At 40.7% G+C, this 17,747-nt stretch overlaps 1 protein-coding gene across 4 annotated transcripts in view; it reads right to left on the bottom strand.

Annotated features, from left to right (window-relative positions):
* Window positions 1-17,747, bottom strand: part of Cpne4 (copine 4) — a 457,007-nt gene that overhangs the window by 363,176 nt on the left and 76,084 nt on the right. The window contains exon 1 of one of the 4 annotated variants that reach the window (XM_076917256.1): window positions 6,619-6,733. The exons of the other annotated variants lie outside the window; for them this stretch is intronic. Within the exon in view, the coding sequence (XP_076773371.1) occupies window positions 6,619-6,704 (86 nt within the window). The 5' untranslated portion in view covers window positions 6,705-6,733. Of the gene's footprint in view, window positions 1-6,618; window positions 6,734-17,747 lie in introns of those variants that run through there. 4 annotated transcript variants of the gene reach the window in all.

The following is a 17,747-nucleotide window of genomic DNA, read 5'->3' as shown; positions in this document are numbered from 1 at the left end:
TGTCGTTTTTGAAAGCCCAGTAACTAATTAGCTCTCCTGTTGAAAATACTCCTGACAAGGGTTTTTGTCATCTGCTAAACACTTCTGGATCTGGAAAGCCTTCCTGCTTTCCGCTGGATCTGCACTAATGCCATTGGCAAACCAGTGAGGTTCTGGTTGCTGGTAGGCATTTGGCAAAGGAAAGACTTGTCTACTGTGTCTCAGTGTGTGACCCCTTAAGAATCACCTACTAGATGAGCACGCTTACTAGCTACCATGGACATGCTGTGGAGAACTTGAGTAGATACCTAATGTGCCATTGATTTCATTCGACTTGACAAATCATGTTCAAGTATCAACTTTTTTTTCAGTGAGCATTAACAGTGTTGGGCAAGGGTCTTTAGTTTCTTGTCAGAAAGGCTTCGTGTTGAGAATACAGCTTTTTGAGGCAGGAAACAGATGACACACTCAAACTAGAATGCTTGTAATATAGGATACTTAAGGGGAATGTTTCAGCAATTCAATCCAAGGGACCAATAGAAGGAGCTAGAACCTAGAAGACTATGAATATATATATATATATATATATATATATATATATATATATATATATATGTGTGTGTGTGTGTGTGTGTGTGTGTGTGTGTGTGTGTGTGTGTATGCATGAGTGTACATATGTATGTACATATGTATGTACGTATGTATATACGTATGTATGTATGTATGTATGTATATTGGACAGAGAACAGCCAGTCCAAGGTAACTTTGCAGAAAAAAAACAAAACAAAACAGGGGAACAGAAAGTCCAAATCCACCTTTTCTTTTTACCTTCTTCTAGTCTTCTGCTTAAAAAAAATGGGGGCCAAAAGACTTACTGATTGGTGGGATCATTTCTAAGGCAGTTGTATAGCTGTGAAAATAAAAGATTATCTCAGTGTATGACTTTAAATTGTACGTCTTACAGTCAATACTGCAGTATGGGTGATAGTTCCTAAAGCCTCACACTAGGACAACACTACTAAGCCCAGTACTTGCTCCCCAGTCCCGCAATAAGGCAACGCTACTAAATACCCAGACTAACACTTGACAAATGCTGTATGAATACAAACTCCTTCTCCTCTTTCAACTGGGACAGGCACGGTTGGCAGTGCCCAGTTATAAGTAGGCATGTAGGCCTCTCACACAGGAACGTAAAGATTAACCATCCTTTAAGCTTTAAGCAATCTCATGCCCTTAAGTAATGAAGGACCTGGAGAATGGTATAAATGCCACCAGATTCTCAAGCCTGACTACTCAGAATTTTCACAAACAGGTGCTTTGAAAATTACAGTTTCTTCCCAAGAGCTTTGCCATCTCCCAAGGTGAGATGAGGCAGATGAGCCGATGGGAGGTGAGAAAGAATGAGCTCACACACAGGATGCTAAGGGTGTTGATTAGAAATATTTCCAATCAATGCATAAGCCAGTGCCTCAGACAGGAAATATCACTACCTGATATTTTAGCAAAAGCAGCTTGCACTTGCTTCCTCTCGATGCATTGCAGGCAGGTTTCGGTCATGGTGAGAAGGGCTGCCAGAGAAATATGCCCTGAGGATTAGGCAGAGAGGATCTTCCTCAATATGCTCCTGAAATCCAACCACCACTCATAAAATTCAGCCTCCAAATAGGCAGTGCGAAATGTCTCAAGAAAGGCAACATTGAGTGAAGTAATTAAAACAGTCACGATGTCTCTCCAGGTAGAAGGGCTAGAGTTAACTTTACTTTCACCAGTAATATTCTTGAAAAACAAACTATGTGTGTAAGAGATCAATCTTCACTCTGTTTATCTCAGTTAAGCTGCTCATCCATGGGTCATGCCCATGGGTCTCTACCCATGGGTGTAGAGACTCCCTGTGCACATCCTTGGGTCTGAAGACTGCCTTTGCATATGGTTATGTGACTTCTGCAGGCTTCTCCAGCTCTGAGAGATGAGGAATCTGGGCCTTTCCCTGTGATGACAGAGAACACTAAAGTCTCCAACACTATTTAGTTCTTACCTTCACCTCCTCTAACCTTTTTGCAACTCAGGAAAAAAAAAAGATCTAGAAAAGCAATCTCAAAGCAGCAAGCATATTTTTTGTCCCTAAGACAAGTGCACAATGCAGCCAACAAAGAGGTCACAAATTGTGTGATCTCAGAGAAACTGCTGCATTTCTCTGAGCTTACAATTTTATAACTTTGCCGTGGGAGTTTGGATTATGACTGTAAGGTATAGAATAGTTCTGACAGTCTGTGATTCTAAGAAAAAGAAAAGGATTTTCTCTGCTTCTCATATGGCAACACTTATTGGCTTTGAAAATCATAAACACTGGAAGGATATGACGAGTGAGAGCTCCAGTGGGCAACTTGTGAGGTGCACATAGCATCAGGAGACAGGGCAGATGCAAAGACTCGCTTGATGATGCTACAGTATATATCAGAGTTATCTCACGTGTTAGATCGTATGTTTGGACCAAACACCAAGAGGGTTACAAGGGAAAGGCTGGCAGTGAAATGGGAGAGCAGACATGAAGACAATTTGAAAGGTCTCATTACACGAAATCAGCTGATGTGGTTATGAGGTCACAAAACACAACCCTTAAAGAACTCTGACACATTACTGATTAACTCACAAGTTTTGTGAAGCACAGGATAAATGAGATGGCATAGATCTAGACACCTAAAACACCTACATTTGAGAGACTAAGGCAAAAGGATAGCAAGACCGAGGCTAGATTAGGGTACATACTGAGTTAGAGATCAACCTATAGACTAACTCTACCTCAGCAGAAGTGAATTTGTAACAAACTGTGGAAGAGCTGATGAACCATGCCTATGAGTAATATGATTTATGTAAATACGTTCTGAAAAAAAAAAATGAGATGCTGGAAGGAAGAAATGGACACCAACAATGGAAATCAAAAGTTTCTGTTTTCATAAGCCATGTCAAATGATGCTACTTGGAGATGAAGATTTAAAAGTGGCCGTTCAACGTTAGATGGACCACTGGTGGCTTCAACAAGATCAATGCATATCAAACTACAGGTGCAGAATTAACATAAGGACATTGTACAACATACATACAAAAGTTTAAAAGGAGATCTGTTGTAAGCGTCATGGGATTATAGGAAGGGATGATGCCTGGAGGCACCTGTGAAAACCTGACTGGTAATTAGAAGACTCTGCCTTCATTGGCCGTGGGGGGGGACATACAGATGATGCTGTGGCTATGATGGTAAAAGAATGTACCCACTTTGATGGCGTCTGTGACTTTGGTAAACCAAAATAACAGCATCTGATAAAGGTGACGAGAAGAAGGTCCATGATTTAGGAGATCAAAGGCTATATAAAGGAAGTGTTTAATGATGAAGAAAAAAATTCAACAAAAAATAAAATATAGTAATTTTTTAAAAATCTCTGATTGAAGAGACCACAGGGGAAATGCTACGTAGAGATCATCCAGGCGGTGCTCTCTGAACAAAGCAGAGGACCCAAGAGCTATAGAAAATATACATTTGAAGAAATTCACTGCCTGGAGAAGTCTTGAGAACAGAAAGTAGAAGCAAGGGGGTGTTTGTTTGTTTTGGATCTGTAAGGGAAACACATGGACTGACACAGGGGTAGAGATTGCCTTCTATATGTTACAAAAGGCCCCGAGTACGATGAAAGCTGGCAGCCAATGTGCTGCCCAAGACTCTGGGCCTCTTGCCTGGCCTTCTTCTGATTTATTTGCTTTGTTTTATTTTGTTTTGACAGAACTAATGTGCAGTCCTCCCGATATGATTACCGCTCTGCATAAGTCAAATTTTTTGGCTCTTCTCCTCACGGAAACCATATAAAAGTAACAAAGAGAATAAAGAAGAAAACTGTCAAATTCCATTTCTAGTGAGACCAGGGGACACTGTTAATCCTCAGAGTCTCGTAACATATAAAAGACCTGCCAAGAGCAGCTGAGAGCTGGCAGAAGCTACTCTGAGAAAGGAAAGAGAATAAAAACTGGAGGGAGAATTCAGAGTGGACAGATTTTTAGAAAAGAGCAGCAAAATTCACTTGAGAGGGAAGCTATCACCTGATTGTGTAAGGGTCTTTGGTCTGTCAAAGTGGTACGGGCAGGCTGGAGGTGGGGGTGCAGGGAGAGGCAAAGTGCTAACCATAGAAAATGCTAGTAGGTTACACAGACTCACTAGGGCGAGTCTATCTGCATAGCAGCAGAGACAGAGAAAGTCTACTCCAGACCTTCGCCACATCAAAGAGACATTTTCGGCACATAACGAGTTCAAGAGAAATCCAAGTTGTCAGTGAGGAGGGAAAAGAGTACACCAGCAAAGACATGCTACAAGAAAAATAACCTTTTAAATGTTGAAGAGGGCAGGAAAAAAAAACTTACAAAGCACGGTCATTACAGAACATCATATGCCCGTAAAAACGCTGATCAAAATGCTTTAGCACGGATTTTAAGCATGGAATAAGTAATCCCATTTGCTAGGGAAGACTACAGAGAAGAACCAAAAGATACCAACAGAGAGCTGGGCAAAGAATTTGTAGAACTCAGAAAACCAACAGAAGGCGAAAAAAACTACATAGAGGAAATCAAGGTTGGGGGTTGGGGGAGGGACAGAGAACACGGTGAGAATGAAACTGGTAAAGTAGGGGAAAAAGAACACAGATAGGGGGTTGAGGGAGATGATGAAAAACTTAAAAAAAAAAGAGGGCCAATCTACTCCTTCATTTCCAATGTGCACAGCTCAACTAAAACAACAGATGAAGCAGAAGAGTAACTAAAAACACCAGCAAGAAAACCCTCACGCTAGAAGAGCATTGCGCATGCGCACTGAGAGTGAGCCGCCACCTACCAGGAAACACCGCAGAGACACTCAGTTCTGAGGTATCTCCTAGGAAACATCATCGCCACACATTACAGGATGATTTGGGCAACCACACAAAACCATGGGAGATAAGTGAGACAGATATCAGATCTTCCCATGGAGAAATTCTACAACAGGAAATAACATACCAACACCAACAAGGTCTTCTAAGGCTGAGATAATGAGCCAAGTATTTTAAGTCAAATTATCCTCCGGGTACAAATGTCACTGATTAATTTTTATGAGCCTATGAAAAGGCTATGTTGCACTTAGGAACCTGTCTTGAAAAAAAAATTCATGGGGATAAACACCAGCCGCCTAATGAGATGACAAAAGGAAATTATAGCAAAAGAATAGTACATTGGATACATCTGACTCTCCAACTGACGTCAAACTAAATGTAAGCCTTGAGAAGACAAGAAAGAATGCCTATGCTTAATTTCTTGGTTACACACACTCACGTGCTCATGTGCGCATGCGTGCATCCTTGTTCCAACCGGAACCACGTTTAGACTTTTACCCCGATGCGTTCAGTGATTCTCCAGTGAGGTTGGTTTCTCTATTGGTTTAACTCTAAGCTGAGCAAAATGAAAGAATCACTGTGACAGAGGAACAGGCAGTGAACCAGACACCCGGGTTTTTAAATGAAGAACATCTGTTTGCAAAGAAACATAGGTTTGCAAAGAAACAAGATGAAGATGCCAAAGGCAACCCTTGTCAGTAGCCCTCTCAGCACATTCTCCTGAATATCTTAAATTTCATCGTTCCAATTTCTCTTTGGATATTGTGATAAAACTAGAGATGTTATCAAGACCCTCGAGGAGAAGACAGAGCTGAATAAAACACAAAGGAAATAGACACAAGATGAGGATGCATGGAGGACCTCAGCTACTCCAAGGCACCATTGGGTACTTTTAACCTTCATCATGCCAGGCTGGAGCCAAGATGGCCTGGTTCCAAGAGCCAACTGTAAATTTCCAACAATTCTGAGAATGGCTTACCAACTGTAGCTATTGTTAAAGATTAAATTATATACATTTTAACTTAAATTAAAAACTTATGTTATAGGTATTTAAAGCTCACCATTTCACAATTACTTTACTACATTTCACTCTTATTTATGCTTTTAAGATTATTTACTTCTACTCTGTGTGTAGCAAGGAAAGAGACACTACACAATCACGCTTTGATGTTACATTGGTTGTTTGAAATCAGCCACTCTGGGATAGCTACACCACATGAGATAGGCTCACTAAAAGTCACGACTCTTATTTGTTCTTTCCCTCCAGTTTTTATTTTTGGTGGTAGCTCTTAAACATTTAACAACACCCTATTAGGCACAGCCCTCCATCTACAGGTGAGAAGTCGAAATCAAACAAGAGAGACCTCAAGACCACGTTTGAAAGAAACAACAGTTCAGTCCATCTCCTGCTACTGAATATTACAACAATGCATTATATAAATGCAAAGAAAACACTCGTGTATTTAAGATAATAAAACAAATAAAAAATCTTAGGTGCTCGATTAAAGAAAATTATTAACTCCTAATGTAGATTAGACAGCATAATAATAGTTTCCTTAGCCAAGCAAAGTAGTGTATGCTTGTAATCACTTATTTCAGTAGGCAGAGGCAGGAGGGTGACTGTAATTCTGAGGCTAGCTTGGGCTACATAGCAAGATGCTGTATAGAAAGAAAAAAAAAAAGAATGAGAAAAAGGAAAGAAAAGATTCAACAACAAGAATAATAAAAGTAATACCTTGCTCGAGTAGAAAAGACTTTGTTCTTTACTTGGCTTTTGACACAGAAACAGCTTACTGAGTGAAGGGCCTCTTGCACAAGCATGAGGCCCTGCGTGCTGAGACTCAACACCCATCGAGCAGTTGGGCACATGTCTGTAATGCCAGCGCCGGAGAGAAGCGGGAAGAATGGGCAGATCCCTGGAGCTCATTGGCCAAAAAGCCTAGCCAATCAGTGAGCTCAACTGCAAAAAGTAAGGCTAGGAGAAACCAAGAAAGACACTTAAACTCAATTCTGGCCTCCACACACACATGAACAAGTACATGGACCACATTAACACACAATTAAACAAACATAAAACTTGATTTATGAGGTTATAATACATTTTAAAGGGACTCTGGAATTTTCTCATACTATTGAAATGTTACTTTAAGTATTTTATTTCTGCTGAACAAATCACTATAACCTGAAAATCCTTTTAAAACGTTTTTACTGCAATACAATGAATAGCTATAACTTTAAAAATAGAAAAATATTTCTAAAAATTGGAGATAATTAGAAGCAGTTTGAAAAAAAAAAGTCTATCCACTGAACAGGTTATTCATATTGATTGAATATCTATTAGTTATAAGGCATTTTTTTTGCTTCATTCCACCTGAGAATATGTCCCTTATAACAGAGAAATTAAAAAGAATATCATCTAAGTAAAAGAGAAAAACATCTACTTTACATTTGGAAGTGTCCTGGCAACACCATGCAGGCAACACCATGCAAACACACAAATATTGCTAAATCAAAAGCATGAAGACACAGTGTCGGGGACATACATGAAGCTTCGACTCCCCCCACCCCTTAGTCAGAGTTTTCCAATGAGTGAGTCTGAAAGTCTTGTCAAGGGTTGATGCAAGTGAGTATGGAAATCCTCAATGTTTCAGAAGTTTTAGAAGCATGGGCAAGAGACTGGGAACCTATAAGAGCTCATAGGTTATCATGAGAAATGAAAGCTTACCTGTCACAGGCCTGGGGAAGACTTAAGAGCTAATGAACTATAGCAGACAAACTAACTACAATCCCACCTCCAGCACATTAGTACATACCGCTGTGGTTAGTTCTCGCCCAGAAGCTCTCTCATCTCTGTCTTGTACACGTGTCTTTCCTATGCAGGTGTTATTTGTGTTAATTTCAATCTACATAGTTTTTGTTGTCTGGGGCTTTTTGTTTGTTTGAGGCAAGGTCTTGCTATATCACCCTGGCTGACCTGGTTATTACTACATACAGTAAGTGTGTTGGCTTTAAAATTACAGCCCCTTGCTACCTCCTAATGTTGGGATTATGTATAATGGGTGGTGCAAGGTAGCTTTCTCAAACTAGTGATGTTCTTGCCTCTACCTCTATGGGCCCTCTACTTCACCCCTCAAACTCGAAAGTACCAACCTCCTGTGTCAGCACAGGATTCTCTTGAAACACTCCAGCGTGATTTTGAGTCTCCTTTACTCTCCACTATGTGAAGTCTAACTTTCTTGGCATCATCTACAAAGCCGGTTCTTATCTGAGCCTTCTTCAATACCCGAAACATCCCTCCATACACAATAAGAAAATTCTACAGGACTCCAGAGGACAGAGGCATATAGAACAGATGTAGAAATCAAACATTCACTGACAAGAAGATGTTTATTTTAAAACAATTTTCAATTTACATATGTTTTACCATTTATTGAAGATGAAAGCCAGTTTGCATACTAACGCGATATGTTGGGATAACCTACTCCACACACACATTGTATCAAATGGCTATGTAAGTGTGCCCCTGCATTTTTCAATTGTTAAGTACTGTGCTGACAGGTGAGGCAGGACAAACATTTACATATAGAAAGCAGGTAATGGGCTACAGAAATGGAAATACCAAATATCCTGCCAGCACCTGTGCCTGCCATCACAGTAACTAACAGTTGAGAATACAGGGACTTACCTTACAACCTGTGTTGGGGTGGGTTATTCCGACAGAGATAGATCTGCTTGTCCATCTAGCATAAAACTATCCAAAGACATACTAATCTGGTTACTTAACATCCTCAGAAGACAAAACAAATCTTGTTTTCTGTCAGGGAACCATTTCATTTCCACAAGAGCAGAAAAAGTTTGCATGTACAGTAAAAAATGTGCAATTCATAACACACAATGCCCTCAGATCTGAGCAGAAGACTTCCAGGCAGCAGTCATTGGTGGCGCGGGGTATTGGTAGTGCAACGTAAAAACTGCACGTATGAATTCAGCACCACGGGCGCAGTGAGGTCACACTATGTAACACAGGTGAGCATGGCCAGAAATACCTCATATTTGTCACGCCTTCAATTTTGAGTTTATCTTGGGTCACTAAGCATTTAGAAGACCTTTGGAACATTTACTCAAAGGCAAACCTTTAAAGTTTGACCACTGTCAGTGATGAAAACATCTGCAAAATGGAATTGTGGGTCTCACAATGTGTGGAGGCTAACTGGGTGTCCAGGGTTTACTTCCGAAATAGCAAAGCTTTTTCTCTTTTTGTAACAGAAAAGAATCAGTTCAGACAAAGCCCAGGAAGTCAGGCTGGTGTCATTCCTCCAGTGGAGAGTGACAAATGACAGCCTGGGGTGGGGCACTTTAGGAAGAGGAGGAGTTGGGGAGGATGGTGGGCTGCATTAGGAAAGTAAGATAAATGGTTTGGAGGTGGTGGGGTGCTTTGTGACCACAGGGTCCTATCTGTTCATAAATTGCTGCTAGCTATTAGTAACGTGAGTGTTTCACTTTCCACAGTAGCAGTAGTATCCCTGGGAGCCTGGAGCTCTCCTCAGGTCCTCAGCTGGCAACCTGCCCCAGACAGAAGCAGCGGTGGGGTTCCTCTGCCCTGCTCCAGATGATGCAGGAGGGAGACAGCCCTGTCCAGCCTCACTCTGTCAGCTTAGCAGGCCTGAGTGATACAAGTCGTGAGATTTAAATGAAACCAATTTACATCTTATTTTCTTCCCCTCCTAAGATAGAGTTTTTCAAAGATGAATATTTCAGTGTTGAAACTGAGACGGTCCTTCCAAAAGCTCCAAATTCCAATTTTCATCTAATGGTGGGAGAAGACTTGGCACTTCTCGGTGGTGTGCAGATGCAGAGTCAGAAATGAGAAAGTAGTTAAGTAAAGCCCACATTTGTGCACACCCTGGGCTGGCAGATGTGCCTCTGTGGACAGTTTTCTAGAGTATGGAGTGTTCATTCTGTCCGCAGCTCCAAAGGGAATACATTTTCATGTAAGTGTGTGCTCAGATGTACCATGTGTAGAATAAAAGGTCAGGCAGGCCTTTAACCTTGCGCCCACCAAGAACTGATCATGTGACCTTCCCACACAATCCGTTCCTCTTCCTTCTCACAAGTAGTGGGCCACCTCCAGCCTGAAGGTCTTCCCACTTACACCACTCTTTTATCTCTTGTTTTCTTTCCATCTACAGCAATGGTGTCGACTCACACAGAACCCTAAGATCCTTCATGAAGAGAAAGGATGAATACATGGTACTCCATTCCTATTGTCTTACAGTGCTAGCAGGTGAACAGGTTTATAATAAGCACAATAATTAAATAAAGCACATTTCATTTGTATATGAATAATTTTACCTTGGCATATGCTTCTTGGAGGACTAAAATAACACACACAATGAGGATGAGTACTGAGTCAAGTCTTAGGATAACTTGGAATGGGATGATGAAAAATAACACTTAAAAAGGAAGATAAAGCTGGGCAGTGGTGGTGCATGCCAATAATCGCAGCACTTGGGAGGCAGAGGCAGGTGGATCTCTGAGTTTGAGGCCAGTCTAGTCCATAGAGTGAGTTGCAATACGTGGAGAAACCATGTTCCAAAGAATTACACACACAATGTAAGTTAAAAGCATTCATTCAGTAGACATTAATTCATTCACATACTGTTTGTTAGATTATTAATGAGAAAAAAACATGTTTGTTTGTTTGTTAATAGGCAAGTCCTTGCTGTGTAACCATGGCTTGCTGGAACTTACTTGGTGTACAGACCACACTGGCCTTGAACTCATGAACTGTCTTTACCTCCCAAGCTTTAGGATTACAGGCATCACATCTGGATGTCTGCTCTATTTCTTACATTTTGACACAGGACACACTTTGTGTGGCTATGCCGCTTATTGTACATTCTTCTCCTAAGATGCTAAAACAAAGGAGTCACTCTGCTGAAGGAACAGAGCATGTTTTCATCCAATTCCTCCCATAAAGATTACTGAGGCTGTATGCATGCTGTCACCATTAAAATATGTACTCTCATGCACGCCTCCCAGGTTTCTCAATGGGACACACAGATGATCCTCAGGATCTATCAGGATTTATGTTCAGCTAGCATTGAACCACTCCTGCTAGGGATGAGAGACTTAGGTACTAGCAGATTTTCTTAAAATCCTGCTGGAGTTTTTTTTACTGGGATCACATTAAAATGATAGGTTAATCTGGATAGCATTAACATCCTTAAAGAATCAATTACTATCTTCTCTGTTGCCATCTTTAGGAGCTGTTTTGTAATCTTCTCTATGAGAACATAGTACATGTGGGGATTGATTTATTCATAGGTGTTCTGTCATCTTGTGTGACTATAATTATATGTTTAACCATAGCTTTTTTCCAATTGATGGCTGTTAGCATATGGTTTGCTGCTGAAATTTTTAATATTTTATCTTGAAACATTCTGAGCTTTTATTTTTAATTACTGTTGATTTTGTTGATTTTTATCCACACATAGATATGGCAGAAACTAATCAGAGTCAAGCATGCAGCTGCCACATTTTTATTGTGAATGAGAACATTCCCTTCCACCTTGGCTACTCCTCACTGTAGACCCCCTTACAGTGTACCCCTCATGGCACAGCCCTCACTAGAAAACCCCCTCACTTTCAGAACCCCCTCCTAGTGCAAGCTCATGGCCACCAGCTAGAAATGGCATATTCTATCTCTCTTGTAATCATCTGATTAAATCCTAGATTATTTTTCTCTATTAATTTATTGACTGGTCAACTGTTGGGCATTGAACTAGGGCTTTACACATACAAGACATACACTGTGCCATGACTTATATGCCCAGATCCTATGTTCAGTTTAAGTGACAAATCTTGAAGAGAAGGTGGAATGGGAGGGCATCCTTGTCTATATCTGAACTTATGCCAATATGAAATTTGCCATGATTTTTCAATAATGTACTGGCCATGTTATACAATCCACCTACTGAACACTATACTATCATGCTGCCAGGTGTACAAAGCATGAGGTCTCTGCGTCAGGAGCTTTAGTCAATAAAAGGTTGTTTTTATCTTGGGGACATTTCCATTCGCTGAGGGAATATGATTGCATATTTGTAGCTGAATGTCTCTGCCATGTATTTGGAAGTGGAAGCCAGTACAGAATTACAATTATGCCACATGCCTCTCTGCCTCTTAGTCCCTGCTTTTCTTATGTTCGCTGCCAGAAGTAGTACTTTTCAATGTGTCATTGTTACAATCTCTGCTTTGGGTTCTGTGTTCCAGCAGACCCAGCACAGGGCACCGGGAATAAAGTGTATTACGCCTACTGAGACAATATTGATAACATGTTCCACACTCAGCCTCGTCAGATAATATGCTGATCTATATTGATATGTTACAGATCTATCCTCCTCCCCTTCACTCCTGAAATGAATTCCCATTTATATTAAGTTTTTATTGCTTAGATTTAGATTCACTCATTCCTATTTGATGTGTATGAGTGCTTTTGCTTTCGTGTGTATCTGGGTAGCATGTGTGTCACTGGCTAACAGAGATCAGGAGTAGATGTCAGATCGCCCGAGACTGGAGTTCCAGATAGCCATGGGCTGCCGCTGTGGGAACTGGAAATCAAGCCGGGTGCTCCACAAGACCAGGGAGGATTTTTGACCACTGAGCCATCTCTCCAGACCCTGGACTAAGCTTTTAAATACTAGTCTTTAATGTGGGAATCATTCATCTCTAATCCTTAACTGAATTAATCACCCGATTTTTCTTTTACTATCACAATCCATTTCAGTCTCAAAGTAATTCCTCTGTGTAAACTGAGCTAATGGCTTTTCTTTTGTGTCCTCAGAAATACATATAAGGAATGATGCACTTAAAACTGTTTCTGTTAAAAAAAAAAAACAAAACAAATCCATACCACTATAATTTTAAATGGGAGCGTATGGTTTTAGTAGCACATCAATTTCAGTGGATACTGCTTCAATGATGTTTCCTATGTCTCTGTCAGTCAATCAACTCTGGATATCAAAATGTTTTACATTAAAAATATAGCTTGAAATCTGTGTGGGTTCATTTAAAATTCTTTTAAAAACATTCTTTTGGATGTTGACATAGTTCCCAACTTATTGGTATTTTAATAATAGTTGTACTGAATTTCTCTACATACATATATATTTTAAGTACATTCATGGTAATGTCAATTAGCATGATGGTTAGATTTTGGATAACTTGACATTAACTAGAGTCATTTGGAGATGGGAACCTTAACTGAGGAATTGTCTCCATTAGGTTGGCCAGTAAGTAAGTCTAGGGGAGCATGGCCTTGAGAATGAATGAGGTGAGAGTTCCCAGCCATCTGTGGGTGGTGCTGACCCTGGGCAGGTATCCCGGGTTGTATAAAAAAAAACAGGCTGAGAAGTATTCATTCATCCAAATGAATACTGCATATCCAATACAAATAATATTCTTTCAAGTAATGATTGGGAGGTAATTCTTATTGTTAGTAAGTAAGAGCTATCAGATAATCTATTGCTTAATTTGTTACCAAATGGAAAGAGACCCAGGGCCTTCCGGTCTAACCTCGACACATTGTTCATCAGAATTTTATCACAATGATGACGAGACTTTTGTCAACAGGAGCTAAACATATTCTAAGCATTTTTAAAAGTCACTAATATTTCAACGATGAATATTGAAACGATGTGTTCAAGCCACGATTTGCTAGGATAAGGTGTTAAATCAGCTCACGTCCGACACATTCTCTCACAGCTTGGTGCCACATCCTACTTAGACTGGGCTGGGATGCAAGGTAACCTCACATAGAAAGTCAGAGAGAAATTGCTGACATCCATAACTGCCTCAGAGCATGAACACCGGAGCCCTTCTACTGTCAGACTGCATCTAGGGCATCCTTCAAGCTGTGAAAAAAAAAAAAAAAAAAACAGCCCCTTCAAAAGAAAATGATGTCTCTATGCCTACCTGCTGGTTCCTGAAACAAACACAAGCTTCCCAAGTTGAGCCAAAGGGATTTTAGAAAAAAGCAAATTCTCCACAGTGTACGCTAGCATAGCATCAATCCATTCCATACCAGGTTCTCAGGCATGCACCCTGTCATGGAGGAACCTAAAGAAGAGCACACACGGTACCTCGGACTACCAGCATTGCCACCAAATGGGTGGATACGAATCATTTTCCCATGGGAGTGCACTGACAGAAACAGAAAAGGCATATGGTAAATTTAAATTTATAATCCTAACACAGGGCTTTCTCAAAGAGGAAAAAAAATCCCTGAAAGAAGTAATTCACCCCTGGTGGCTTGACCAGGGTTCTTCTGACCCCCAAGCTGTCGAGCTTCCTCATGTGTCAGTTCACTTCATTGTGGGTATTGATTAGACTCCAACTAATGGAAGGCATTTTAGCCACAAAGAAGCTAAGATTTCTCATACCTAGCCCCAATCCTCAAGAATCTTGTTCTAGAGGGGGATCTCAGATGATTCTGCTACGTCTTCTGGGCCACATGGTAGACATGAGGACAGTTGAACTTACAGTCAAGAGAGCAAAATTGCAAAGCCAGGAGAGGGTTAGGTTTTAATCTTCTATGTAAAAGAAGATTTGAAACAGTTCACTTTTGGTTGGAGGGAAAAGGTAACCTAAGGGCAGTGACTGATGGAGAAGGAAGAAATGAATACCTTGCAAATTGATAAAAATTGACGTGGGTGGAATAAAACACAAAGAATGAGGCTTCAGAAATGGAGCATATGAGGTCTCAGGCACAGAAAAGACTCACAAAGGCTGCAAAGTATAACTTGCTAAGAAGGATAACAACTGAGAAATTTCCAGTGACTTCGAGACTCCAGGCTTTCTCAAAAGCATTTGAGAAGCTTCACTCCACGTCATGCTTCTGAAATTCTAGCAGGCAGGTGCACTGTGCAATAAGGAACTCAGAGAAAGTGGCTTTCCCCCAAACTCTTGCCCACAGTAAACAATGAAGCCAGTATTTGCATCCCAAGCAGCCTGACTAGGAACCCATTACTCTACATCACAGTGAGATCATGGCATGGTCCTCAGACCAGCTGCATCAACATCACCTAAGAGTCTGCCTTTAACATACCTAAATATAATAAAAGCAATAGACAGCGAGCCAACAGTCAACATCAAATCAAAGAGTGAGAGAATTGAAGCAATACCTCTAAAATCAGGGACAAGACAAGGCTGCCCATTTTCTCACTCTCTACTCAATATAGTACTTGAAGTTCTAGCTAGAGCAATAAGACAACAAAAGGAGATCAAGGGGATACATATTGGAAAGGAAGAAGTCAACTTATCACTATTCTCGGGCAAGATGATACTATACATAAGCAAGCCCAAAAATTCCACCAGAGAAGGCTTAGCAAAGTGGCTAGATATAAAACTAACTAAAACAAAAAAGTAGCCTTCCTTTATACAAATGATAAATGGGCTGAGAAAGAAATTAGAGGAACAACACCCTTCACAATAGCCACAAATAATATAAAATATCTTCATGTAACTCTAACCAAGCAAGTGAAAGATCTGTATGACAAGAACTTCAAGTCCCTGAAGAAAGAAATTGAAGATCTCAGAAGATGGAAAGATCTCCCATGCTCATACATAGGAAGGATTAACATAGTGAAAATGGCCATCTTATCAAAAGCAATCTATAGACTCAATCAAAATTCCAACACAACTCTTCACAGAGATAGAAAGAACAATTCTCAGTTTCATATGGAAAAACAAAAACCCAGGATAGTTAAAACAATTCTGAATAATAAAAGACCTTCTGGGGGAGTCGCCATCCCTGACTTCAAGCTGTACTACAGAGCAATAGTGATTAAAAACTGCATGGTATTGGTACAGAGACAGACAGGTCAATCAGTGGAATAGAATCAAAGACCTAGAAATAAACCCATACAACTATGAACACTTGATCTTTGGCAATGAAGCTAAAATCATACAGGGGCAGGAGAAAATCATGTGCAATGAATGGTCCTGGTCTAACTGGCAGTCTGCATGTAGAAGAATGCAAAATTGATCCATATTTATCACCCTACACAAAGCTCAAGTCCAAGTAAACCTCAACATAAAACCAGATACACTGAATCTAATAGAAGAGAAAGTGGGAAATAGCCTAGAATGTATTGACACAAGGGGGACATTTCCTGAACAGAACACCAATGGCTCCGGCTCTAAGATCAACAACTGACAAATGGAACATCAAGAAACTGAAAGACTTCTATAAGGCTAAAGATACTGTCAATAGGACAAAATGGCAGCCTACAGATTGAGAAAAGATCTTCAATAACCCCACAGCCAATAGAGGGCTAATATCTAAAATATTAAGGAACTCAAAAAGTTAGACCCAAATAAAAACAAAACAAAAAAACACAATTAAAAAAAAATGGAGTACAGAACTAAACAGGGAATTCACAACAGAGGAATGTTGATTAGCTAAGAACCACTTACAGAAATGTTCAACATCCTTAGTCATCAGGGAAATGCAAGTCAAAAGGTCCCCGAGATTCTACTTTACACCAATCAGAATGGCTAAGATCAAAAACTCAGAGAATAGCAGATACTGGCGAAGATGTGGAGAAAGAGGAACACTCCTCCATATCTGGTGAGATTTCATACTGGTACAACCACTCTGGAAATCAATCTAGTGGTTCTAGTGGTTCCTCAGAAAATTAGAAATAATTCTACCTGAAGACTCAATTATACAGATACTGGGCATATATCCAAAAGATGTTCCATCGTACCACAAGGACACATGCTCCAACATGTTCATAGCAGCCTTATTTGTAATAGCTTAAAAACTGGAAGCAACCCAGATGTCTCTCAACTGAAGAATGGATACAGAAAATGTGGTTCATTTACACAATGGAATACTATTCAGCTATTAAGAACGAGGTCATCATGAGTTTTTCAGGCAAATAGATGAAACTAAAGAATAGCATCCTGAGTGAGGTAACCTAGACCCAAGAAGACATGCGTGGTATGTACCCACAGATAAGTAAATATTAGGCAAAAAAGTACAAAATATCCATGATACCTAAGTTAAACAAGAAGGCAGGCTCAAGTGAGGATGCTTAAATCCCACATAGAAGATGTAACAGAGTAATCATAGGAGGCAGAGGAAGAAGGGACCTGGGTGGAAGGTGGGGGGTAAAAGGAGAACAGGATCAGGTATGGGAGGAGACCAGAGAGAAGCCCAGAGGGCTAGGAGAATGAATGGAAATATGAAGCTGCCAGGGGTAGGAGGTGGTAGGTAGGGGGAACCTCTAGAAAGTCCCAGAGTTCTGGGATATGAGAGGCTCCCAGGACTCAATGTGGGTGACCTTAGCCAAAATGCCCAACAGTGGGGAGATGGATCCTAAAGAGACCACCTCCAGTAGTTAGAGCCCCCAGTGGAGGGGTGGGGACAAAATTTTTGACCACAAATTGCTCTGTCTAAAAGAAATACAGGGACAAAAATGAAGCAGAGATTGAAGAAATGGCTGACCAGTGACTAGCCTACCCTGACACTGTTACCGATGCTATGTTGTGCTTTCAGACAGGAACCTAGCATGGCTGTCCTCTGAGTGGTTATACCAGTGGCTGACTGAGACAGATGCAAATACCCACTGCCAAGCATTGGACTGAGGTAGGGAACCCTTGTGGAAGAGTTAGGGGAAGGATTGAAGAAACTGAAGGGGATGACAACCCCATAGGAAGACCAACAGTGTCAGCTAACCTGGACCCCTGGGAGCTTCCAGTGACTAAGCCCCCAACTAAAGAGCACACACGGGCTGGTCTGAGGCCCCTGTCACACATAGAACAGAGGACTGCCTTGTCTTGCCTCAGTGGGCAAAG

The sequence above is a fragment of the Arvicanthis niloticus genome, chromosome 21 (genome assembly GCF_011762505.2).
Source record: "Arvicanthis niloticus isolate mArvNil1 chromosome 21, mArvNil1.pat.X, whole genome shotgun sequence".
In the NCBI taxonomy this organism is placed as follows: Eukaryota; Metazoa; Chordata; class Mammalia; order Rodentia; family Muridae; genus Arvicanthis; species Arvicanthis niloticus.
The sequence above is the reverse complement of the archived record's forward strand: the minus strand, read 5'-3'. Positions and strand labels throughout refer to the sequence as shown.